Source organism: Vulpes vulpes, chromosome 8 (assembly GCF_048418805.1).
Source record: "Vulpes vulpes isolate BD-2025 chromosome 8, VulVul3, whole genome shotgun sequence".
Classification (NCBI taxonomy): Eukaryota; Metazoa; Chordata; class Mammalia; order Carnivora; family Canidae; genus Vulpes; species Vulpes vulpes.
The window spans coordinates 28,076,316-28,102,248 of record NC_132787.1 but is presented as its reverse complement, the minus strand read 5'-3'; the positions used below and the strand labels follow the sequence as shown (position 1 = coordinate 28,102,248).

General features: G+C 35.2%; 1 protein-coding gene across 5 annotated transcripts in view; it reads left to right on the top strand.

Moving 5' to 3' along the window:
• Positions 1 to 25,933, top strand: part of PIK3C2G (phosphatidylinositol-4-phosphate 3-kinase catalytic subunit type 2 gamma) — a 364,684-nt gene that overhangs the window by 238,278 nt on the left and 100,473 nt on the right. For all 5 annotated transcript variants that reach the window (XM_072765938.1, XM_072765941.1, XM_072765940.1 and 2 more), the window contains 4 exons: positions 4,935 to 5,027; positions 6,461 to 6,590; positions 11,381 to 11,517; positions 13,600 to 13,769. In XM_072765938.1, coding sequence (XP_072622039.1) covers positions 4,935 to 5,027; positions 6,461 to 6,590; positions 11,381 to 11,517; positions 13,600 to 13,769 — 530 coding nt within the window. The remainder of the gene's footprint in view (positions 1 to 4,934; positions 5,028 to 6,460; positions 6,591 to 11,380; positions 11,518 to 13,599; positions 13,770 to 25,933) is intronic.

Below are 25,933 nucleotides of genomic sequence, written 5' to 3'. Positions count from 1 at the left end.
AATAAATTAAAAACGATATTTCTCACTAAATTGATTTCTCAATTTATTCAAAATGGTTGATTTGGTGACCTTATGCAGGCTTGGCTTTAATTTCATGCTATTTAGATTATGTGCATACCCATGCCTAGTACACTAGGGTATTATTAGCTACAACGCCTCAGTTTTATTTAATTTAAAATTCACTGAAACTCATGTGTCAGTATACCATATATTTTGTGATTTTACTTATGCCTGGAGTGACCTTCCTGCCATCAGAAACAATTTCTTTCTCTTTTATGCCTCTACAAGTCACACTTCTCTAACTTAGAATTATTCTTTCTCCTTTTATCTCCATTAACTTGATTAGCCTCCTTCTCAAAAGCCTGAGTAGAAAGCACTAATAGAGGTAGGATCAATAAGTGAGACTTAGAAGAAAAGAGGTTAAATTATCATGCATGAACAATAAATGTTACTTAACTGAAGTCATAATACAATCAAGAAAACAAATCCAATGATTAGGAGAAAAATCAGACCATTATTAGTATGAAATTTAAAACTTCTGTTAAAAAGTTGGCACTGTTACCTTTACAACTTTGCTGTTTCACAGGAGCCTTAGAAACCTTCCTAATATGATACATAGCATATTTTTTAAAATAACAAAATAAGGCATCAAATTCCATAAACTGAGTTATGTCTATTTGGGTGAAAATCTGAATCATTGCTACTTTTTAAAAATTTGTAACTTCTTAATCATTAGCGATATCCACTGGTTAATGCTGAAAATACAGGGAAATGCAGCATTTCAAGACACGGTATCTGAAAGTAGAAAGAACAGTATGAATCATTGAATCCAGATGTTGATTTTTTGTTTCTGCTTTCTTGGTTTATTGTTGTTTAAGGAGTAGAACAATTTTCTTAGTTAAATTTCCATATGAGTCTTGGTTTTCTGTTTGTTTGTTTTTAAATTTTTAATTATTTATTTATTCATGATAGACACAGAGAGAAAGCCAGAGACACAGGCAGAGGGAGAAGCAGGCTCCATGCAGAGAGCCCAATACTCGATCCCGGACCCCGGAATCATGCCCTGAGCCAAAGGCAGACACTCAACTGCTGAAACACCCAGGCATCCCCAGTCTTTTTTTGTGTGTGGGCCTTGGTGATATGGGATATCAGTTCTAAATGGTGACTGCTGTGGGTGCCGATGTGAGATTGTCAGGCTAAGGGTCATCAGCCCAGGAGTTACCACCCCTAGCACTCTAGCTGGGACCACACTCCTTTCCTATACCTACCTGCAGACAGTAGTACTTTCCCTGAGTCTGGAAAGTATGCCAAGTAAGCTGCCCCTTGCTTCATTTGCTCTGGTCAGCTGTGCCTGGCACAATGCTGGGCACCTGTGCATAGAGCACTAAACAGGGCAGATGCAGCCAGGTGACACTCTCCCTTGGGGAACATTTTAGTCCATCCTACAGTCCTGCCAAACAAACAAGGAGGTCTGAAGGAAAACACATCACATCTGAAGATGTGGTAAATGTGGCAAATTTTTAATCAGAGCCTGCATCAGAGGATCCATAGTGGAAAAGAACCTCTAAGAGTGTAATGAGTATGATAAGACATTTAGAGAGACCTCTCAGCTAATGGTTCATTTGAGAATCTACTAAGGAGGGAAGCCCTATGAATGCAGCAAGCATGGGAAGAGCTGTCATCACTACTCCCACTTATTCAATATCAGAGATTCCATAATTAGGAAAAACCTTATAAATGTGCTTTATGCGTAAAAACCTTCACTCAGAGTTCCCTACTCATTGACCTTCAAATAACTCATCCTGGGGAGACCTAAATTTCATAAGTGTAGGAGGCCTGCATTTAGAGTAAAGTCCTTTTCTAACACCAAGTATGTCACACTAGTGAGAAACATTACAGTTGAATGAGTGTGAGCAAGCTCTCTGTTCCAATAAAAAGCATTTTGGTCATCAGAGAATCCATACTGCAGAGAAGCCCTGCAACTATAATGAGCATAGTAAGGCCTGTCAGAATAAATGTCTTATTTGATGTTAGAGCCTCCACACTGGGGAATGAGTACAATAAATGTGGGCAGTATGGAAAAGACTTCAATCAGAACTCTCAATTTGGGGCACCTGGGTGGTTCAGTCAGTTAAGCGTCTGCCTTCTGCTGGGGTCATGATCTCAAGGTCCTGGGATCTAGCCCCATGTTAGACTTCCTTCTCAGTGGGAACCTGCTCCTCTCCTCCCTACTCGTGATCTCTCTTGCTATCTCTGTTTCTCTCAAATGAACAAATCTTCTTTTAAAAAACAAAAACAAAAAGAACTCTCAGCTTGTTGGCTATGAGCAAATTCCTACCACAGAAAAGCATTTGGAAAGCAGTGTGGCAAGATATTCAGTGAGAGTAAATGTCTTATTTTATGTCATCCGACTTCACACAAACAAAAAGCTCCAGAAGAATACGGAATGGAGACTCACATCTTGTTATATAACAGAGAACTCATATTGGTGAAAAATCCTATGAATGTAATAAGTATGGGAAGGTTCTTTGGTGATAGCATGAATTTTATGATGTCAGAGAACCCATCTGGGGAGAAAGTTTATAAATGAAACGATTGTGGGAAAGCCATTAGTGATAGTTCCCAGTTTATTATGCATCAGAGAGTTCACATGGGATAGAAGCCCTATGAATGTAGTGAGTACAGGAAAGCGTACAGTCAACATTTCTATTTTAATGTTGACTGTAGTCATCAGTAAACTACACTGGGGAGAAGCACTCAAGCCTGGCTCAATCTATTTTTTAAAGTGTGGCTCTCCAAGATGGAGGACAAAGGTCTTAGCTTTGTATTAAGCCTTCTTTCAAAGAATTTTCACCCTTGTCTCTCCTTGGAACCACTAATTACAGTGGATCATTTCCTATTTTTCTTTGGGTCACTAGGGAATGGATCCAGCATTTGGGAGAGTGGTTTTAAGTTAATGTAATCCTTTTCCACTCCTGGGAAAGTAAGGACCACACACTTCATTTACTAATAGATTTCTTTCCTTTTTTTTTTTAGAAACTATTTTAAGTCTATATCATTAGTGTGTGCTTCTCAAGAACAGGAATCATATCTTCCTTTCTCTATTCCAGCTCTTCTTATTTTCTTATTTCTATTCCAGCTCTTTTATCTCATTATTTACATAAAATTATCTTCCAAGATTCCTACTCATCCTTTCCCTTCTCTTGGTTGTGGCCCTTGCAATGTACTTTTCACATCTAATATAAGTTCTCATTGTTTGCCTTTCCCTACCTAGAACCCCCCTTTTATTTTAAAAGCTGTTAGCTAATCTCTGTCACAATCTTCAAATCCAGCCCATCTCTGAAGGACTTCTCTTCTTTAAGTGCTTCTTCATTCAACCGTGATAAATGGCCTTGTCAATTATTTTCAACCTAATGCGTATGTGTATGTGTTCATACCAACTTTCTGTAGGCTCTTGGAGAATAGATACGGTGTCTCTGATATCATATGGATAGTGGTTTGTGCATACTAACTGTCAAATACAAAATATTTTTGACATGACTCTCAAAAAGTATACTGCATGTGAAAACCAAAATATAAAACAATGAAAACAAAATAGCTCTGAGTGACATAATTAAGAAGGGCTAAGTCTTATCTTCAGCCACCCTTTGCCCTTTTCCTCTTCCCTGAACTTGAGATGCTTCAAAGAGACCTCCAAGAATAGGTTGAGCATAGTTTGAAAACCACTGATCTAGACTCATTTCTAACCTAATACAGGACTTCCTAATTTGATACCATGACAGGTCATATGTTCCCTGATTGATTCTTGAAGCAAGAATTCATTACTTAACAAGCAGTCTCACCCATTTACTATAAACCTCCAATTGATTCAGTAAGCAAGGGTTTCTGTTTGCTTAAGGATTAGGTTAGTTTTCTGTTGATAGGTTAAGTTAAACAACATATCCTTTCCTCTCTAAGTCTACTGATTTCAGACTTCTCAGGAACAATGATATTTAAACTGATCCTTCAACATCTATTGATGTCATATTTTACTAAGTTGATAAATTGAAACCATCAAGTTCTTTTCCTTTATTTAGTATTGATTTAACTCTTCACTGTCAACATGAAGTCTCTAATAGCCTAAAGACATACAACCTTTTAGCATTCAGACAACTGTTAGAACATAAAAGGAAAATAACCAACAATGAAAGTGTAATGGAAAGTTGTCAATATTATAAAGCTGAAATGGAAATGCAAAGTGTAACTGAAAGAAAAGAAAGGAGGAAACATATGTTGTACTATTATTTGTAAAGATAAAAAAATGTTAACAAAAAGAGAAAAATAATGCATTATTTTATTTGAAGTACCTAATTAATGCCAGGCACTGCACTGTAGAAGGTCTTTTATATCTATTAGCCCATATATCTATTACAAATATGTTTGAGATAGGGACTGTTATCCCCATTTAAGTAACTTGCCCGAGACCTTGCAGCTAATAAGTTACAGAGTTCTAATTTAAATTTAGGTATTTCTTAACTCTATGTTTCCTTAAAGTATGCTGCAGGGGAAAAATAATTAAAAGAAAATAGATTTTTGAATAGCAATTTTATCTTTCAGATATTAACCAACTAGCATAAACACAATATTTACATACTACTTTGTTTATCTAAATTCCCAACATATCACCACTGTTCAGTGAGAAAAAAATGTAGTTGAAGGTTTACAACCTGCCAAGAAGCTGGATTTTAAGTTTCTAAGTAAAAGTCTTTGGCTAATAAACTAGAGTTGGCTTATTTTTGTTTTTAATAAATATAATCTCTTTGTTCCAAAGTGTAAAAATTATTTATATGTGTTACATTTACTCATATAACAAATTATGCAAGAGGCCCATGATTTCAGGGTAAGTGTTCTTTTTGCTTTATTTTGCTCACCATTTTTCTCTTCTCTTTTCGTAGGCATGTTCATATTTCACATCTCATGCTTTGCCACTGAAGATTACTTTCATCAACGCTAACCCAATGGGCAAAAACATCAGCATCATTTTTAAGGTACAGTAGCCCTCCTAAAACATCAAATTGATTTCACAGGTAGAATTATTGATTTCTCACAAAAAGAAATTATTTTAGTTGTTTTCCCCTGGCAACAAAGAGGATTCCAGTTATTTTTGATTCTGCATTTTTACAGAATTATAGTACATGTCAAGCAATGATTGACAATAAATTGATCATTACTGGCTCAAGCTAGTGAACCTTCAATGGAAAACTTAAGAAGATTTGTTTCAATAAATTAAATTATACACTTTTGAGTAGCAAAGAAAATGGAATGTATGATGAACCCCCAATGGGAGAGTTTTCTTTTGGTTTAGGTACTAAATTAGAATCAATATTAGCTGAAATTCAAATGATATGTTAATGCAACATAAAATTCTTATCTTCAGGCACTAGCTTATTTTAGTAATTTGGGTTATTTTCTTTTCAAATAAATATAGGCCAGTCTTTATCATGAATTCCATAGGAAAGTAGAGTAAGTGGTAGTGATAGAGGTATAGACAAGTAGGAAAGAGGGGCCAAAGAAGAAGCTATGAGTAGAAAGGAAAAATTTGGACTCACTCAGTTAATCTAATCAATCATTCAGCCAAACTAGACAACCAGGTCTCAGAGGGAATTATTTGGTGAATTTGGACTATTTTTGAGTATAATTTTTAACACACCCATACTTTGGCTTTGACCTGTGTAACCTGAAGCATGAATGGTCACGAAACACTGGATTTTGGGTGAAGAAAAAAAATACCACAAAATTTCATCTTGCAGTATTTCTCTGCATATAATTTAGAAAGCATTTTCAAAACCAAACCTCTTAGTTTAAAAGCAGAAAACTATCCTTCACCTTTGGACATATGCCACTTCTTTCACCTATGCTAGAAAATTATCTCTTAACCATTTCTTATTATCAAAGGCTGTGTACTCTGAAAACTTTTTAACCACCTTCATAATATGAGAAGTCAATGATTTAAAGTCTGATGAATCTTATGTGTGCTATTTATACTCCTAGTGAAGAAGCTCTTGGTATTCTAACTGTATATCAGTATATACATTTATGGCATACCAAATAATGTTTCAGTTAGAAAGAAATCTCTCTTTGCTGAGTTTGAAATTTGAATAAACATTCATGGAGCCTCTCTTCACTAGACTTTGAATCTGAGACATTGCACAATGGTAAATTAAAAGATTATTATCAGCGAACAGCATTCCAAGCAACTTCTAATTTAATGGCTGAAGCTTCTGTAATCATTTAAAGAAAAGTTCTTACTTCTTTGATCTTCTCTTAGAAACACAAGGTGTTCTTAGTACTAATAAAATAATTGAAATCACCTTAAGTCAAGCTGGAAATTTATTCGAGGAAAGAAATGACATATCCATATTTGAAGGCTTTTAATGGAATTCAAGGAGAAATCCAGAGTCTATGATTTTATGTTTAACAGGCTGGAGATGATCTTCGTCAGGATATGCTTGTTCTGCAGATTATTCAAGTGATGGACAATATTTGGCTGCAGGAGGGCCTGGATATGCAAATGATCATTTATAGATGTCTATCCACAGGAAAAGGTCAAGGTCAGTATAGATTAGAAAGTGATTTGACTTCAATTATTTATCTCAAACATTCTCTGGTAACATGACACCAGACTTTACCAGCCTTCATTTTAGACTATAAATTTTAAAGTCAACAGAACTATACAAAGCCATTCCTTTTTCTTAAAAAGAATTATTTTCAAAAGTGGTAAGCCAAGTAATTTACATAGAATATAATGTCTTTTTTGATATGAATTAGGATTTTGACAATCCAGATGTTAATTGTGGTGTCCCTTTGTGTGTCTTTTGTGTGTTCTTTTCTCTGTAAGATAACAGAAAAGCTAACTTATTCAAAAAAATTCAATTGTTGCCTATTAACACAAAATTTACAAAGTTGCAAATGCTTAAAGGGGTTCTGAAGATTATAAATACATTACAAATATGCATTTAATTTCTAAAAGACTTTTGAATAAACCATAATATCAGTAGTCAAAGATGACCAAACATGCAAATTTTGAATGTACTTCTTTTCCTTTATAAATGCCAAATGTTAATATGGAAATATAATTACATTTATACACATTTTCAATGAAAATAGTGTCGATAGTCCACCCAAATTATTACCATCACAGGTAAAAGCTGTACTTAATTACAATCACCCTGAATTGAAATAATTCCTAAGATACCTTATAATCTTTTTAAAATGTGGTCACTGCCACCCAGGATTTCATTAAACTAATTGGTAGGAATTATAGCAGATAAATCTGTATTTTAAAAAGGATAAAAAACCAGAGAACTATAAAAGGGACTAGAACTATGTTGTCGTAGTTGTTATTCAGGCAGGACTGCAATTTAAACCTAACAGAAAAACTATCCCTGTCTGCCCCCCAGTTCCCGAGGTCCCATCAATAGGCTCAGTACCCCAGCCAACTATGATTTGAGATGTAGAAACTAAGTATGGAAGCACCTCTGCATTAGATTAATTTGCAACCTGATACTTCAGGATTACTCTGTTACAAGTCATGCTACCCAATTATTTTGATTCTGGTAATAGGGCTTTTCTTCGAAGGCAAGTGGCCACCTCCGAACCCTTTCTAAATCTCTATTTCCTAGAAGAGTCTTTATCATTGTTACTCTGAGATTGTAATTCCTTGTATTTACTCTCCTTTTTCTTATGTAAAGTAACTTAATTCTTTCAAATCCTAATGTATTGCAAGAGTAAAAATAAAGCTGGATGAACCAAGCTGAACTTCTTGATGTCACATGGATCACCTTTTCTTCAGAAATTGAATACATCACTGACCTCAAGTGGAATTCTTCAATTGCATCTACTTATTTCTCAGTTTAAAACTATAGAATGTAACACAGGCTAGATCATTTAAAGTTAATAAAATGATTCAGCAAAAATGAATGTCGATCTGCCCAAAGTTGTAGATGTCATAAGACAAACAAGCTATTATTCCCAGCTATCTACCAACAATCTTCTATAGTTGTTAAGATTTGAAAGGGCATTACACTGACAAAATGCTTCTTTGAGAAAAATAGAGATCATTAAACCAAACATAATTTTTGGGAGGTCAGGTTCCATTTTTAACATGATTCCAAGGCTTATTAAATATCTATTGTTTTGGGGATCCCTGGGTGGCTCAGCGGTTTAGCGCCTGCCTTTGGCCCAGGGCGCGATCCTGGAGACCCAGGATCGAATCCCACGTCGGGCTCCCAGCGTGGAGCCTGCTTCTTCCTCTGCCTGTGTCTCTGCCTCTGTCTGTCTCTCTCTCTTTCTCTCTCTCTATCATGAATAAATAAATAAATAATTCTTTAAAAAAATATATCTTTTATTTCAAGAAATATCACAAATGTAAGGTAAGGAATACTAAAATAAGCTAAACAGAGTCGCTGCCCATAAAGGAGAGTATATTCCAGGCTAGAAGTTTGTATGACTTTATCAACATTATTGTTTATTATAATTCTGACTACTTTGCATATGATATCCTAGGATATCATGAGGGAGACCATCAGGGAAAATAAAAATTCTTTTTTTTTTAAATTTGTATTTATTTATGATAGTCACACAGAGAGAGAGAGAGAGAGAGAGAGAGAGGCAGAGACATAGGCAGAGGGAGAAGCCGGCTCCATGCACCAGTAGCCCGATGTGGGATTCGATCCCAGGTCTCCAGGATCACGCCCTGGGCCAAAGGCAGGCGCTAAACCACTGCGCCACCCAGGGATCCCTAAAAATTCTTTAAGATTTATTTTATCACTGGCTCTCCAAATTCGATGGACATAAAAATTACTTAGGGAAATTGGAGGAGTAGATATAAGTAGGCTCCGTCCAGGTACTAAATCAGGTTTTCTACTTAGGCATTGAAGTCAAAATCAAGTCTCTGTGACTGTAAAAAGCTGCTCCAGTGTTTGTTATGCACCCCACTTTGAGAGTTACTGCCTTATATGATACCACCTTAAAAAGTTTTGTCCCTAAGAATGCTGCTATTTGAAATATGATCCATGGAGCAGCAGCATTGACATCACCTGAGAGCGTGTTAGCAGTGCAGAATCTCAGGCCTCACCCACACCCTAAAGAGTCAGAACCTACACTTTAACCCCAAGTGATACATATATGCCCTAAAATTGGAGAAACTATGCATTAGAGGACAGTAAGAATAGAACTACTCATATTACTCAATGCACACAGAATTGTTATAAGTATTTAAAAGGTGTATGATACATACTAGCTTAAACGTATAAAATGTAATTTATGGCTTTATTGATAGACAAAACTTAGCCACCATGATTATTATAAATTAGGGCAAGGTTTTCAGAGTAGTCAGCAATGTAAGTATTATGATAAATGGCTTGGGATTTAGCAAAGATTAATTCCCTGAAGACAAATCTGATCTGAAAAGTAATTGACATTGCCATAGCATAGTATCTAAACTGTGCTAATAATCGAAGTCTTAATTTTGGTCCTGGTCAAATGTGAGGCACTGAAGCACTAAGGACCCGGATAGGAGGTGATTTCCCTTTAGGAATTATCAATTCCTTCATTAAGTGAAGGAATTGGAAAAATGAAGGGGGAAATGTTACTACTAAATGTAATGTTGAGATGCCTGGGTAGCTCTGTGTTTGAGCATCTACCTTCTGCTCAGGTCATGATCTCAGGATTCTGGGATGGAGTCCACATCAGGCTTCCCACATGAAACCTGCTTCTCCCTGCCTATGTCTCTGCCTCTTTCTGCATATCTCTCATGAATAAATAAATTAAGTATTTTAAAATAAATAAATAAATAAATGTAATGTTTACATTTGCTATCTCAGTTAATACACATGAGAAAATCTGCACAAGAGCCAAATACGTTGACTGTAATACTGAGGATATGCCCAAGATTTACCTCTGCAGTGTTGTTAGTTTCTCTTTCTTTAAATATATTTTATAGGTTATTTCTGTAGCCATTCAATATTCTATTCCCACTCCCCATGTTTAAGTTTCTTCTGATCCAGCAGTGCAGATGCCTAAAGGTCACAACTGGGCTATTAAATAACAAGAGAGGTTAATGCTGCAACCAGCTACTACTGGCCAAATCCAGCACAGAGAAGTGTTTCATTTACCAATAAGGTGATTTGCTTGCTTTTTGTTTAATTTAAATACTTTTAAAGATAGATCATGAAATAGTTTTTAAAATTCAAGCACCTCTCTTTTTATATAGTTATATTTGGTTCTTTGGTCTCTTAGGACATTTAAGTTTTCAAGTCTTGAATTGCCAAGATTGTGGAAATCAGAAATTCTAGACTTTTATTTCTTTCAATGCTTTTTATTTATAGAACTGCATATTACAGATTTCTTTGTGGACATTAGTCCTGGGACAGTTTTAAATACTTGGTCTAAATTGCTATTCTGTACAGAATAAAATCAGAAGATTTGATAATATTTACATTAAAAAAATTTTTTAAAAAGATTTTATTTATTTGAGAGAGAGAGAACATGAGGGGCGAGGAGAGGCAGAAGCAAATTCCCCACTGAGCGGGGAGTCCAACGCAGAACTCAATTCCAGGATCCCGGGATCATGACTTGAGCCAAAGGCAGACTCAACTGACTGAGCCACTCAGGGGCCCATTTTTTAAAAAGATTTTAGAAAATATTTACATTTCAATAACCTTAGAAATACAACGAAAGAAGCCTTGTTGGATACATGGTCAGTAGGGCAAAGGTCCTATTCAAGTTCAAACAATATATGCCCTCCTTTAAAAAATTATTACCATAGTTTCTCTTTAATGTTGACTAAGAAGGAAGAAGCAGGCAGCTCTCTACATGTTTACAACAGTTAATCTGTTCACTCCTAGGAATGGGACACTTAACAGTGAAGCCTTTATTAACCTGAACATTGATTTTTATAATATATTTGAAAAGTTTGTTATAGCAATTGCATTTGGTTCTCTTTCATCATAAATATGCTTGTTATTACAAGTTTGCCCTCCCTTAAGCTGTAAATGAATGCACAAGTCATACATTAATTAACCAACTACTTTATTGACTCAGTGGGAACTCTGTGAGACTAGCTAGATTGGCTCTCTACTGTAGTTCAAGAAAAAATAGTAAAGCTTCTGATAGATCTAATCCAAACACTATAAATAACCCATTGCTCCCCAGAATTTAGGAAAACTTAGAAGGAAGGCAGTCTAGATAAGGTTCCTTCAGAGAAGAAGGTTTACAAAGAAAAGGATCAATCAACTAGTGCTGGCAACTATTGTTGCTATGTAGTTCAAGATGTGTTTCCTACCTATTCCTCATCTTGGGAAGAAATAATTATTTCAATAATCTCTTTTTTATCAACCAGGATTGGTGCAGATGGTACCCGATGCCATAACCCTAGCAAAGATCCATCGCCATTCTGGACTGATAGGACCGTTGAAAGAAAACACAATCAAAAAGTGGTTCAGTCAACACAACCATTTAAAGGCAGATTATGAAAAGGTTTGTCTTGCTGCAGCTAATTTTAAGTAATGTACTTAAATAAAAATATGCTCTGGATTCTCAGCTATTGTGATTTCTGAAAAAGTAAATTAAGTACACCTTGAGTTCTAATTCACTCAATCATCAGCTTAGTAATAATGATCCAGTTTAAGTGGCATATTACCTAGATAAAATTTCTATATTTGGTTTTACTTCTAATAACTATCTCTTTTGAGATGATGCTTCTTGAAACTATCTCTTTCAAATTCTTCTCCTGTCTGTACACAATGTCTGATTTCTATAAATCCACCTCCTTTCTTTGCAATGCATTTCTTCTGCTGAGCTCTACTTTTTCATGCCTTATTCTTTCAATATTTGCAGAATGCATAATTGTTGTTTTTTAATATCTCAGAACTTAACAAAGTGTAGTGTTTTATTTGACTGCAAACACTTTTTCCCACTTTCATGCTGGCATCTAGCCTGCTGTGTACCATTGTGCAAATTCTGCCCATCCCAGGGCTCACAGCTAAGAAGATGAGTTGGTTACAGATAGTCTTTGTTCCACTTGCCGAGACATGAACTGGTATAACAAGGTCTGCGCAGAGGCAGAGGCACCTTTATACTAATTCACACAAAGATACAAGGTGGGCTAACATTGAATTTGCTCAGAACTGTTCAGAGCACTGAAATTCCCTCATCCTAGGAAATCCCTCAGTCTTGAGGAAACTGAGATGATTGATCATCCTAGTTAGCACAGGCCATGATAGAGAAACCCAAGAGGACATCTACTACAGATTTCTATGATATTGGAATAGAACAAAATGCAGGCTTTTGGGAGGTCAAATAACAAAAATAAGATGATATTATCTTGAAATCTATTTTTAGCCATTTTGGAGATTATAACTTGAGTTTTGCACAAATCTCTGGGGCTATATTATTTGAGATGTCTTCATATACATTTGTTCTTCACAACTACCATGTAAAGGCATCTTTTATTACCTTCACTTTATAAGTGAAAAATGTCTAGAGAGACTAATTAAATGACTTGTTCAGGCACTTGGGATATCTAGAATAAGACATGAAATTCAGTGACACAGATTTCTACTCCAGCATGTCAGCCACACCTTTCCAGTAGTCCTATTACTGTGACCCAGCCAACCACTCATGCTTACACCATGGTTACAGTTAAAGTTGCATCATTGTTGAAAATGATGTACACCCAGGAGACCATTTTGAAAATAAAGAGTAATTTTGGCAAGAAATCTCTATTTCTTAAAGAAACAGAAGCCATGATTGACTCAGTGTGGCGCCAATCTGCTTTCACCCACATAGACATTCACTGATATATACTATACCAAAATGTTTTTGGAAAAAAAAAATGTTTTTGGACATCAACTGGATGACCTATTTATAAGGATAAACATAAAATATTACGTATATCTCAATATGGCTTTTTTGTGTTAAAAATTCAAATATCCAAAATTGGTATTTTATTTTTTTAAAAATATGTTATTTATTCATTTGAAAGAAAGAGAGAGAGAGAGAGAACACAAGCAAGAAGAGCAGCAAGCAGAGAGAGAGGAAGAAGCAAGCTCCCCATTGAGCAGGGAGCCTGTTGTGAGACTTAATCCCAGAACCCCAGGATCATGACCTGAGCCAAAGTCAGACACAACTGACTGTACCAACCCAGGTGCCCCCGAAATTGATATTTTACATTTCTTTGGGGATAGGCAATATTGAGCCATATTGCTCCTTCTTTTACTTTGAAAAAAATCATTCAATATTGTATATTTGAGACATAAAAAAAACCCACCAGGAATCCTCCTCAATAAACTATGGAAATTAGATCCAACTGAGTAAAAAAGATATTTTGCACAATTTCAAAAAAACATTTATCTATTAGGGCCAAAGAATAGATGTTCTTCTGTAGCATATCAAGAACTAGTCATTTGATCATAATCTTCTCTTCACTGAGCTGTAGAAGTGGCTCTCGATTATGTAATTTTGCTTTTTATGATACTTTTTACCATTAGCTCTGATGCTCCTGCATTTGCTTATTTTGTCTGTGTGTTATCTTTGTGTTATTGTTTTTCAACTGATTAGGCCTTGAGGAACTTCTTCTATTCCTGTGCTGGCTGGTGTGTGGTAACATTCATCCTGGGAGTCTGTGACCGACATAACGACAATATCATGCTGACAAAGTCAGGCCACATGTTTCATATTGACTTTGGAAAATTCCTAGGTCATGCACAAACATTTGGAGGGATAAAAAGGTCAGTGTGCAAATAATGTTTATTATAGTAATGAAGCAATATCCTAGAGTGATATATAACATGCAATGTCATAGAAACCCAGCAAATGACTTGCTCCCCATCTCTTACATCCCTCTAGATGACATAAACATGTTTATAGAAGATTGAAGGAAATATTTTTTAGTAAGTTGTTAATGAAACAAATTAAGTTTCCTCAAATTCTTAATGGACTTCTCCCATGAGATAGTAATCCAGTTCCAGTTGGAATTGTCTGAAATACAGTACATTCATTTTCTTATAAACCTTGAATGAACAATGAGGCATGAATTCATGCTCTCAATACATCTGCTATATTGCCCAGAGGAATCACCACCCCTGGTCTACATATCATAAAACTAGCACATTTCCTACACTGAAATAGCCTTGAATCATTCAAAAAATACCTAGTGAGCAACTACCATTTAAGGCTCTAAGGATATAACAGTAAACAAGGCAGACACAAATCCTGATTTCTTTGTAATAGAGATGACAGACATTAAACAAGTTAGCATGCAAGGAAATAATATGAAGAAGTGAGGAGTTTAACTTGTTAATAAGAAACTGACACAAGGAAATGGGGTACAGAGTGGAGCAGGGATGCTATTTTAAAGAAGCCTCTAAGGAGATGAGAGACAATTGTGTAATTAATGATCTTCCTGTGTAAATCCATGAGAATAGTATTCTAAGAAAATAGAATAGCAAAAATAACAGTCGTGGGCATGGAAATAAGCCTGGTATGTTCCAATAACAAGGAGGTCTGGGCCTAGAGGTAGATGGAAAGGGCAACCAGTAGGGGTAAAGGTGAAGAGTTCAGTGGAAACCAGATCAGGTAGGGCACTGAGGACATAGTACAGAAGTTCGCTTTTGTTTTGGGCTCAGGGGCAAGCCATTGATGGATTTCAGTGGATTTCAAAACTCTTTCCTTCTGTCCTATGAAATAATGAGACTAGTTAGGAGTCTACTACAATGATTAGGGCAAGACCTTAATGGAAAGGAGGTGGTAAAAACTACAGATTGAGAATGTATTTTGGAGCGAGAGCCATAGAACTTGCTGATTGATCGGACACCTGGCCATGACTAATGGGCAGGGGCAGGGGTTTAGCAGGTAGAAGAAGGATGGAAAACATTCAAGGATGACTCCTGGATTTTTGGTCTTAATAATAATTATATCATTTAGAGTAAGTTTTTGTTTTCCTTTATTTGAACTGGGGCAAGGAGACCTAAAGTTTAAGACTAAAAGTCCCTTGCTTTAAAAAGATAATTTACCTTAAAGTAGAAATGAGATCAAACCATTCTAAAGAGTAATCAGTCACTTTTAGCTAAAAGTAACTTCCCCATAGAAGAAATAATAATGACTCCTACAATATAGCACGATGAACTTTCATTAGATGACCATTATCTGGCATTAAAATGCCAGCATAAACTACATAATATCTCCTATTTTGTAGAGACACACAAATGGAATCTTTTCACTTGCTATTCTTTTCAATATATTGCCTTCTATACTGACTGCCTTGAGAAAATTCACCACATCCGCATTAATTCCTTAAAAAATCTACTGAGGATGGTCTGTGTGCCGAGGACTATTATGACCTTGGGGACACAGAGGTTAATAGTCCACATTTACTACCTCAATGGGGCTTGCACTTTCTTAGAATACTGGAAGACAACACATAAATAATCACTATAAAATGTGGAAAGAGCAGAAATAAAGAGTTGTATGGACTATCAGAACATCCATAGAGGCAGAATACCTAGTTTATGAAAGACAAATGTTATTTAACATACATGAGCATATTACTTCCTCATATAACTTGTTTTCCCTAGAATCCATTCTATCCCAGAAATTTAAAGATCAGATTATAATTTTGACATCTTATTTATGGTCCACTGGAAATTTGGGTTAACTATTATTTATTTAAACAGCAACAGTGTTGACCATGGGGTGGTTAAAAAAGGAATAAAAATATTTCAGTCCCACAGAAAATGTTGAGGGAGACATAAAAAGTAAAGAACAAGTTACTAAACAAAATGGTAAGTGCTGTAATGGAGATATGTACCAGAGCTGATAGAAAAGGTGGATCCCAATTTGTTTGTTTATTATTAATATTAAAACAGTTACAACTGCTTCTACATTTGGCAGGGTTTTATGACATATTATATTAGTTTCAGGTGTGCAATATAGTGATACAACATAATATATTTCAAAATACCACAAGTGTAGTCACGATTTGTGACCACACAGTTATTATATTATTAACTATAACTATATTCCTTATGCTGTACATTTCATCCTGTGTCTCATTTATTTTATAACTGGAAGTTTGTACCTCTTATTCCTTTTCATCTATTTTGTTACCCCCTACTTTTCTCCCTTCTGGTAACTACCATTCTGGGTATTTATGAGTTTTCTCTGGCTTTTTATTTGTTTGTTTCATTTGGGTTTTTAGATTCCACATGTAAGTGAAATCATATGATATTTGTCTTTCCCTGTCTGATTTATTTCACCTGGTATAATACTCTCCAGATTCATTCATGTTGTCATGAATGGAAAGAATTCATTCTTTTTTATAGCCAAGTAATATTACATTGTGCCAATATTCCATTTCATATATGCCACATCTTTATCCATTCATCTATTGATGGACATAAATATAGAGGTGCATATATATTTTCAAATTAATGTTTGCATTATCTTCATGTAAATACCCAGAAGTGGAATTAGTGAGTTGTGTGGTATTTCTGTTTTTAATTTTTTGAGGAACTTCCATATCACTTTTCGTAGTGGCTGCACCAATTTACATTCCCACCAACAGTGCATAAGAGTTTCGTTTTCTCTACATCCTAAACAACATTCGTTATTTCTTGTCTTTTTGATACTAACCATTCTAACAGGTGTAAGGTGATATCTCATTGTGGTTTTGATTTGCACTTCCCTGATGATTAATGGTTTTCAGTATCTTTACATATATCTGTTGGCCATCTATATGCCTTCTTTGAAAAAAATGTCTATTCAGGTTCTCTTTTTTTGGCAATTTCAAATCTTTTTTTATGTAATATCTGAGGTACATGAAAATGTACCTCACACAGAGCTTCACTCATAGTAGATTCTTAATATTGCTTATCAGGTAATAAATCACTCATAGGGAAGCCCTCAATCATTCAATAATTAAAATTCTATGAATGAAAATGAAGATGGCACTGACTTCCCTTGAGATTATTGATTACTGTTCATCAGCTAAGGGGGCCAACTGCAGCATTATGATCCATTTGGATTATCATTTGCAAGATTGTATCTCTACCAGTGGCCATGTAAGGCTCGTTAGCAGTGTCTCCTTGGATTTCTCTATTGACACTGATACTTCTTCCCTGAGTTTAACAGTTAAACTGAACTATTTCTACTCATTATTTCTCACTCTATCTTTTGAAATGTATTATAATAATTTTCTTCCAAGTCTGTTTTGGCTGTTTCAAGAGTTCATTTGAATGTTGTTTCATAAGATAGCTGACTTCTTTTGTTCTAGGACCATTGGTTGTTCTTATTGGTTGCTAGGTTGGCAGTGGGCTTCTTATAAATTGAACCTCTGTATTCCCCTAGAATACATAAACATTCTTAGTTATACTACATATTTTACCTTATACCCTTGATCTTTGGGGAAAAGCCTAGCTTCACCTAGCTTCTTCTAAACACATAGTAGAAATATTAATAACCTACCCATAATGGACGAAGCCAGGTATTAAATCATACCCTAGGGCTATCCAAATCTCTCACAGTCTAACAAGGCCATATCATGCTCTGGTAATAACCAGTAATAACCCAAGATCATACTCTTAACATAAAATGCTACACCCACTGGGATAAGAAAGTACATGTGTTTCTACTATTGTCTACTCCTTAGAAACATGGAGGAGGAAAGTTTTTGTATAACTTAAATACAAATTTATACAAACAAAGTTTATACAAACTTAAAAAGTTTACAAAAGATTACTAACGCATATCAACTAATTTCATTTCATAATACACTTGTCTAAATCTTTGCTCAACTGCACATAAGGAGTAGTAGTTTCCAGTAGTTGGTTTATGGGTTGGCAAAAAAGAAATCACATACACACTGAAGATGCCCTCTAAGTTGTAGAGATACCCTGTAGCCAAGGATATAGCATTTGATAATGGATATTGGCAGGCCAACAGAGCAGAACCAGATGTAGTATATCTGGGGATAGATTTTCTTTTGATCTTTGGTCTCCTTAAGAAAAAGAGAAAACTGATTTCTTGCTGGGCCATTGTCCCTTTATAGTAATGCTTACATCACCATTCATACTAACCATCTACGTGATTCTGTTTAGAAATATATCCATAGACATTGGCCCTCCTGATTCTTGGATTATATTGAGTCAGCTCAGCAGCATCCTCATTTGGAATTCTTGTCCAGATGTCCCTGAACCATTCCTCTGAATTCACTTTCCCAGAAATCTGGAAAGCCCATGCTTAGACTGAATTGGAGGTTCCTGTAGACTTTCTAACTTTGAAGAAAGAAAAAAAGTCTTCTCAGTTATGAATATGAAGAATTTCAGATACTGTGTATAAACAAACAATCCTTCCTTACTGGTTTTAATTATAAGATTAGATAAAGAGGATTTATACCATTGGATTAAATCACAGGGCAATTCAGCCCTAGCATTCCTTAATGATTCTGGGGAAAATTTCTAGCTAATCCTTACAGTGGAAACAATGAAGAATTTCACCAATCTCGAAACCAATTGGGTTTTCTTTTGAAATATTGCTTAATTATTATCTTCTTTCTCTATTTTCTCTCACAAAGACTCAAATTAAAGTGGTTAGCAAATTTTACATCCACAATTTTTCACTCAAAGTTCCCCTGTAATAATGATTTCTATATAGCATTTTTTCATTACATAAAAGATATTATTGTAATATACTGTATAAATTTAAATTACTGTATAAATTATACTGTATAAATATAAATTTATACTGTAAATTTCAACTTAATAATTTCTTGATGGTAAATTTCTCTTACAGAGGAGAAGAAATTAAGGAACCCCTTTTATTAGTGATGTTTATTGATCTTCTAACTTCATTGTTTCATACTTTTATTTTTTCAAACCATATTTTCAGTCTATATGGTCTTTCACTTCAGTAACGCTAGACTTGCATGAAGTCTTTAATTTGAGAACTTATATGAATGGCGGTCAAGGTCAGATACCCTGGAGATAGACTGTATGATTCTTTTTTTTATCCCATACTACAATGTACTATTGATGTGACCTTGAAAAAAAATGACTTCTCTGTGATTCAATTTAGATTTTTTATGAAACAGATTTTTTTGAAGATTAACTGATAATGTAAAGTGCTTAGAAGAGTGCCTAGCATTGAGTAAAGGCCCTAGAAATGTTGTTATAATTAACTGTAGTTTAAGTATTCCAAAGGAAGTGACAAGAAATAAGACTGTATCTCTAGGTGATTATCTTTTTTTGTGTGTTTAAAATTATCTAAATGTCTTATTTTGGTACTTTTTAAAAATATGCACTCTGAAATTCATGAGTTGAACAATTAGTCTTTAAAGTTCTCTGATTCTGAGGCTTGTTGACTGACAGATTGGATTGCATTGCAGGATTCTTCAGATTTATTTAGACTATAAGGAATTTTACCAAATCATTCCTGACTTCTGATATCATTTCAGACATAAGGAAAGGTGTGCTGGGCCTTGTTCATGCTAGCTTGCAAGAGTGTATTGTTTGTATTCTTTCTCAACTCCGTGTTCAATGACATTACCTTGGTAACCTGAAATCAGCCATAATGGAAATATATACACCATGAAAATAGGCAAATGTCACAAATAAGAGCTGCTTTTTTTTTTCTACATAGAAAAGTGAGCTGGTTATTAACTATATACCACCATACCAGAGGACATAAATTCATTTAAAACAAATGAAAAATCATTCCAGAATACAAACAAAATTCAAACTCTTTTCTTTTCCTATTTCAGTATATGTGCTGCCGAAGCGAGCACTCTTTTCTTTTCCTATTAAAATATTTACATGAACATAACCAAAATATTACATATCTATCTTTTTATAGCATGGTTTTATACCCTTTTCAAGTTTTATCTCAATAAATCACCAATCACCGAATATAATTAATCTCAAAATTTTCATTTCAATATTAGTCATAAAAATTCCTGTATCTACAGCCAATTATCTTCAATAGTTAATTACCACTGATTTAAAAATTTGTTTAACCCAATTTGAGTATTGGCATGTTTATATTCTAAATAAACTCAATTTAAAACTATCCTTAAAAAAGAAACTCCTTTAGCAGAGTAAGATTTTTTGTCTTGCTCCAATCATTCTGGTTTAATGTTATATTCATAGTAATCCAAGTGCTATATAGGCATTAGTGATCTCCCACATGCTTTAGTTACTACCTTAATGTATTTTGAAATTAGGTAAGTCTCCTTGGTCTATTATTCACACAATTGTTTATTAATAAACATTGTGGTTCTTTTTACTCAAAGTAGACCTCAGTATCTGAAAAAAGCATACTTTTCAAAACCTCTCCAACTGTGAGTGCCTTAAGGGCATCTTTGTATCAGCTAGTTCCTGACACTTAGCAGAGGCTCAATTTTGGTTGATTGAAGGATCACTACAAAAATGTCATAAAATTTACCGCTCTGGACCTGAAACAGTACAATTTTTCTGAAGATAAAATTATTAAGAACTTGCCATATTCTGTTATTCTAATTAGAAATTTATCAAGGGATTTTTACTTAATGGTCAGTCTAATATGGGAATCTGGGGAATGAGACTCAAAATTTGATCATCGTTACCTCATACCCATTAAGATAGATAATATTAAAAAACAGAGAACAAGTATTGGTGAGAATGAGAAGAAATTGGACTCCCTGTGCAGTGGTAGTGGAAATGTAAAATTGTCCGGCTGCTATGGGAAATAGTATGGCCTCAAAAAATATGTTTCTCAAAATTTTATTAAAAAATTACCATATGGGGATCCCTGGGTGGTGCAGCAGTTTGGCACCTGCCTTTGGCCCAGAGCGCGATACTGGAGACCCGGGATCAAGTCCCACGTCGGGCTCCCGGTGCATGGAGCCTGCTTCTCCTTCTGCCTGTGTCTCTGCCTCTCTCTCTCTCTCTCTGTGACTATCATAAATAAATAAAAATTAAAAAAAATTACCATTTAATCCAGCAATTCTACTTCTGAATATATATTCAAAAGTTTCTAAAGCAGGGTCTCAAAGAGATCTTTGTACAGCATTATTTACAATAACCAAAATGTGGAAGCAACCCAAGAGTACATCAACAGATGAATGGATAAGCAGAATGTGACATATTTTATAATAGAATATTATTCAGTCTTGAAGGAAATGCTAACACATACTAACAACATGGATAAACCTTGAGGACACTATGTTAAGTGAAGTAAACCAGTCACAAAAAAAAAAAACAAATACCGCATGATTTCACTTATATGAGGTACTTAGAGTAATCACAATCATAGAAACAGAAAGCCAAATAGTGGTGGCCAGCATCTGGGGGGAGGGCAGATGGGAATCATTGTTTAATGAGTATAGTGTTCCAGTTTTGTAAGATGAAAAGAACTACGGAGACAGATGACAGTGATGGTTGCCCAATATTATGAATATATTTAAATATATCGTATGGACTATATTAAATATATTGTATGAACTATACAATTAATACATAATATATATGTATGAACTATACACTTAAAAATTGTTCAGATGATAAATTTTATGTAATATGTATTTTACCACAATGAAATAATTGAAAAAAGTTGGTACTCTGTTTCACCAAGGCTTTTACCAATCACAAAGCCAGTCCCAGGCAAACTACACCTAACATCTGAATAGTGATTTGATGTTCAAAGTACTCTCACAGAAACTTATTTCCAGAAATAAAGTCTGTTCTGTCATTTTCATCTACACACTATCATTTATCCTTTTCCCACCCCCCTTATCATTCCACTATGTTTGATTATTTGGTTTCTTCTGAGTAACCTTTTTTATATCTACTCCCCTTCCCAGTATATGTAGAAAACAGTTCCTTCAATTAAAAAAAAAAAAAAAAAAAACAAATCATGACTTTTCTTCAGAGAGAGACTTGTAAGTTTTAAGATGAAGATTAAAGGATAATTAAGGATGAAGTGTATGGGAAAGAAAGAATAAAAGGAAGGAAATGAGAGAGAGTAGAACAGAGGGAGCGAGAACAATTTATTTTTATTTTTTTAAAGATTTTACTTATTTATTCATGAGAGACACACACACAAAGAGAGAGAGAGAGAGAGAGAGAGAGGCAGAGACAAAGGCAGAGGGAGAAGCAGGCTCCATGCAGGGAGCCCCACGTGGGACCCAATCCCGGGACTCCAGGATCACGCCCTGGGCTGAAGGTGGCGCTAAACCGCTGAGCCACCCAGGGATTCCCAAGAGAACAACTTAAATAGCGGGAGGATTCTGCCTTCTGGCCCTCAACGGATCTGCCCCATTGTGAAAAAGCATGCTTGACATGGAAGACCCACGTACTTTCCTTGTTTAGTCTAAGGTACAATGTACCTGCCAATATAAGCATCTTATAGTGTTGACTCTGAATCTAGTTTGTAAAGAAAGGTTACATGTGTCTCCTAAACATGAGCCTAATATAAGGACTTCCACTTGGTGTCCAACTGAAGAAACAGTACCTGCTCCTATGCGGAGTTTGACTTATGGCATAAGAGATAAAATGTCCATTTCATCTTTCTCAACCTAGTAAGAGATTAGATGTCCATTTCAAGCATGATTCATAAATTTTGGTCATGCAAATGATAACTTAATGGGTAATTTAAATGTTTTCAGAGGTAATATGGACTATTCTTGATTTTCACTTCCAACTTGATTTGAGAACCTAATCCTATTTAAAATGTGATACCGCAATCCAATTTCACACAAGCATTGATAATCTTTTCCTCATAGTTAGACTAACATCTGTTCTAAGCATACACTGGAATTCCATGCAAAGTATAACTGTACTCTTACTTATTCTTGAACTCAAACTCAAGGGAAGAGACATGAGATTTTAGAGGAGCTGACCAGCCTCTTCTTGTCCTCGTAAAATCCTGACCTACTATAAACTCACACCCAAAATGTCAGACTTAAGAAAGTATGACTGATCATTTTGAAGAGGTAGCTATTTTAACTACCCTTTTCAAATAAGAGAGAGAATGTATCTGAGCCTGACAGGAACTCCAGAGTTAGTATCTAAAGTTTCAAAGCAGTTTAAAATCAGAGACCTCTCAGAGTCTAACCATGGACCCACACTGCCTCTATAAGAGGCTAGACTGGGAGAAAAAAACAACATATTTTACACTTAACAGATTATTGGTGAGAGTCCCCTTGGTTAATAATTGCTGAGATCTTGAGGATCTCACAGGGCATTAAATGTTCTTTTTGCAATAGTACATGCACCCTAATGTTTTCTCTATATTGGACATAGGAGGTTTCCTGTGTTGCCTAATTATACAATGTTCTATCCTATCCAATGGAGATTCTAAATTTGCCTTCTCAATTAACTCATGGATATTAGACAAGAGACTTGTGTTGTTTCTGTTGGACAGCAAAATGTGTTCTCTGAAATGTAGGTCGTTTGTGATATAAGGAAAAGTGTAGGCTTAACCATTCCCCAGTGTACTCTGTCTGCATTCATTTATTTGTATACTAATATCACCATTCAGTATGTCAAAGTCTGCAACTTTTTAACTCTCCAAAGCAATATATTTTAATGTTACTATATTTCCTGGGGATAAAACCATCTGAAATTCATGAACTTAGTAATAATAATTTCAATAGTAAAAATAAAATGTACCTCCTTACTGAGTCCCACATTTCAATTCAGGGTACAAATACATATTCAAACACTTGAGTCCAAAGTTTGGGACTAAAGTTTATGTCCATTTACTAACATTATCAGTTGCACAAATGAATACCAAATGAAGAATTACTATAAAAAGAAGAAATATATATGTTCACAGAGTCCAGCAGACAGATTCTGTTGTGAATCCTTCATAGTGTTCTCTATCTTTCCATTTCACTCTCCAGATCTCCTCCCTCCAACAGCAACATTAAAATAGGTAGCTCTTCTCACCTTACACTGGATTATCATTGGGACTGGCAGAAAGTAAGCACTCCTTAGTGTGATGCTGCCTCATCTGGGTTAGGGGATCAGATTCTAAAGGACATAGTCAAAATTACCCTTTTAAGCCTCATAAATACTTGATATGCATCAGCTAATTCATCCTCACAGGAACTTTTTGAGGTAGCTGTTGTTATTTTCTTTAATTTATAGATCAAGAAAGACAGAGAGAAGTCTTAATTGTTATAACCTGTCCAAAATCATACGTAGTAGGTGGTGGGACCCTTGGGAAAATGCCATGTGGGAAACCAATACTCTCATTTCTCAATAATCCTGCATTTATGGCCATGATATATATTAAATTAATATCTTTAACAACTACAATCAAATATGTTGCAAAATGATTGCACTGTGAGAGGCATTCACAAACTAAGACCACGTGTTAAAGTAGCAGGGCCACTCTCCCATCTATGGGCAGTGTGCTCTCTTATGGGTGAAAACACAGGCACAATTGTCATTCTTTTAAAAATTTTTTCTTACATTTAAAAAAAGCCATCTAATAGGAATAACTAAGAGATGTTAAATGCTTATGGGATGTGACTAGTTTTCAGAGCCCACCAAGGACTGTTTTATTGAACGTCAGATGGCCAAGACCACCCCGAACTGTTGGGATGAAGCCCAGTGATATCATCTGGATTGTATAATTCACATTTGAGGAAGTTACTTCTGTGAATTATGATGTCCTTAAATAGCTTATGTGCTCAATACTTTAAAATTGAACATCATTCATTTTTAAAGTACATACATATTTGCTTAAGGAACAGAACAATAAATGGAGGACCTCTAATTTTAAGGATATAGCACCTCATCTATTTCAGAGTGCATCCATTACAATTAGGACACTTGGTCTTTTTCCTTATAAGATATATTTCAGAATAGGGCAGTCTCCACTGTGAGCGCCAGTGATATTGAGAAGATTTCAAGAGGAAGTACAACAATAGCAGGACTTTGAAGAAGGGGTGAGATTAGCAGGAAAAAGAAAGAAAAAGCCTGTATCTAACTGTATATAACTGTGAACAAAAGTGCGAAGGCAGAAGATAAGCGTGTGCAATAACGCACTCATCTTTCTCTGTGCCACACCACAGCAGCCAAGGGCTATAAGAAACCATCGACACTACAGGACAAGCGTTGTCCCCATTTTCAAATAGGCTGTCCTCACAGCCCAGCAATCCCACAACACTTCTGTAGCCATCTTACCATTTCATGTTCCACAACAATATGTACTTTATCCTTGTCGGATGAACTTCAGATCCCTCCTATCCATTATTCCTCTCTCCCTACTTTATTTAGATATACAATCACAGCTCCTAACTTTACTGGGGAAATAGAAACAGTAATAGGGCCAGATTTTCTACTCAATACAAAACTTACAAACTAAAAAAATAAAATAAAATATAAAATAAAATAAAATAAAATAAAATAAAATTAAAAACTTACAAACTTAATTACATCTTAATTATGTAAACTTCTTCCTTCCTGTTAGAGTAGATTTTTTTCCTTCTAAAGCCAATCCCTCCATCTGTGCTTTGCAGCCATTTCCTCTCACCTTCTATTGTACATTATACTATCAATAATTCATTTTCCTTGTATATTTATCCTCTCTCCTTAAATAATCCTTTTAAATACCCTTGCCTCTTCAAAGTTTAAATAACCTTGCTTCAAATGCCCAATTTCCATGCCACTTTGCTGATCACAAACTTCCTGAAAGAGTTGTCTAAATTCTTGACATCTTTTCCTTACCATTTATTCCATAACCACTTCGATCTGACTTTATTCTTTATTAGATGATAAGATCAGAGGCATTTGGGTGGCTTTGTTAGTCAAATGACTGACCCTTGATTTTGACTCAGGTCTAGATTTCAGGGCTCTGGCATTGAGCATCAGGGAGTCTGCTTGAGATTCTCTCTCTCCTTTTGCCCCTTCTC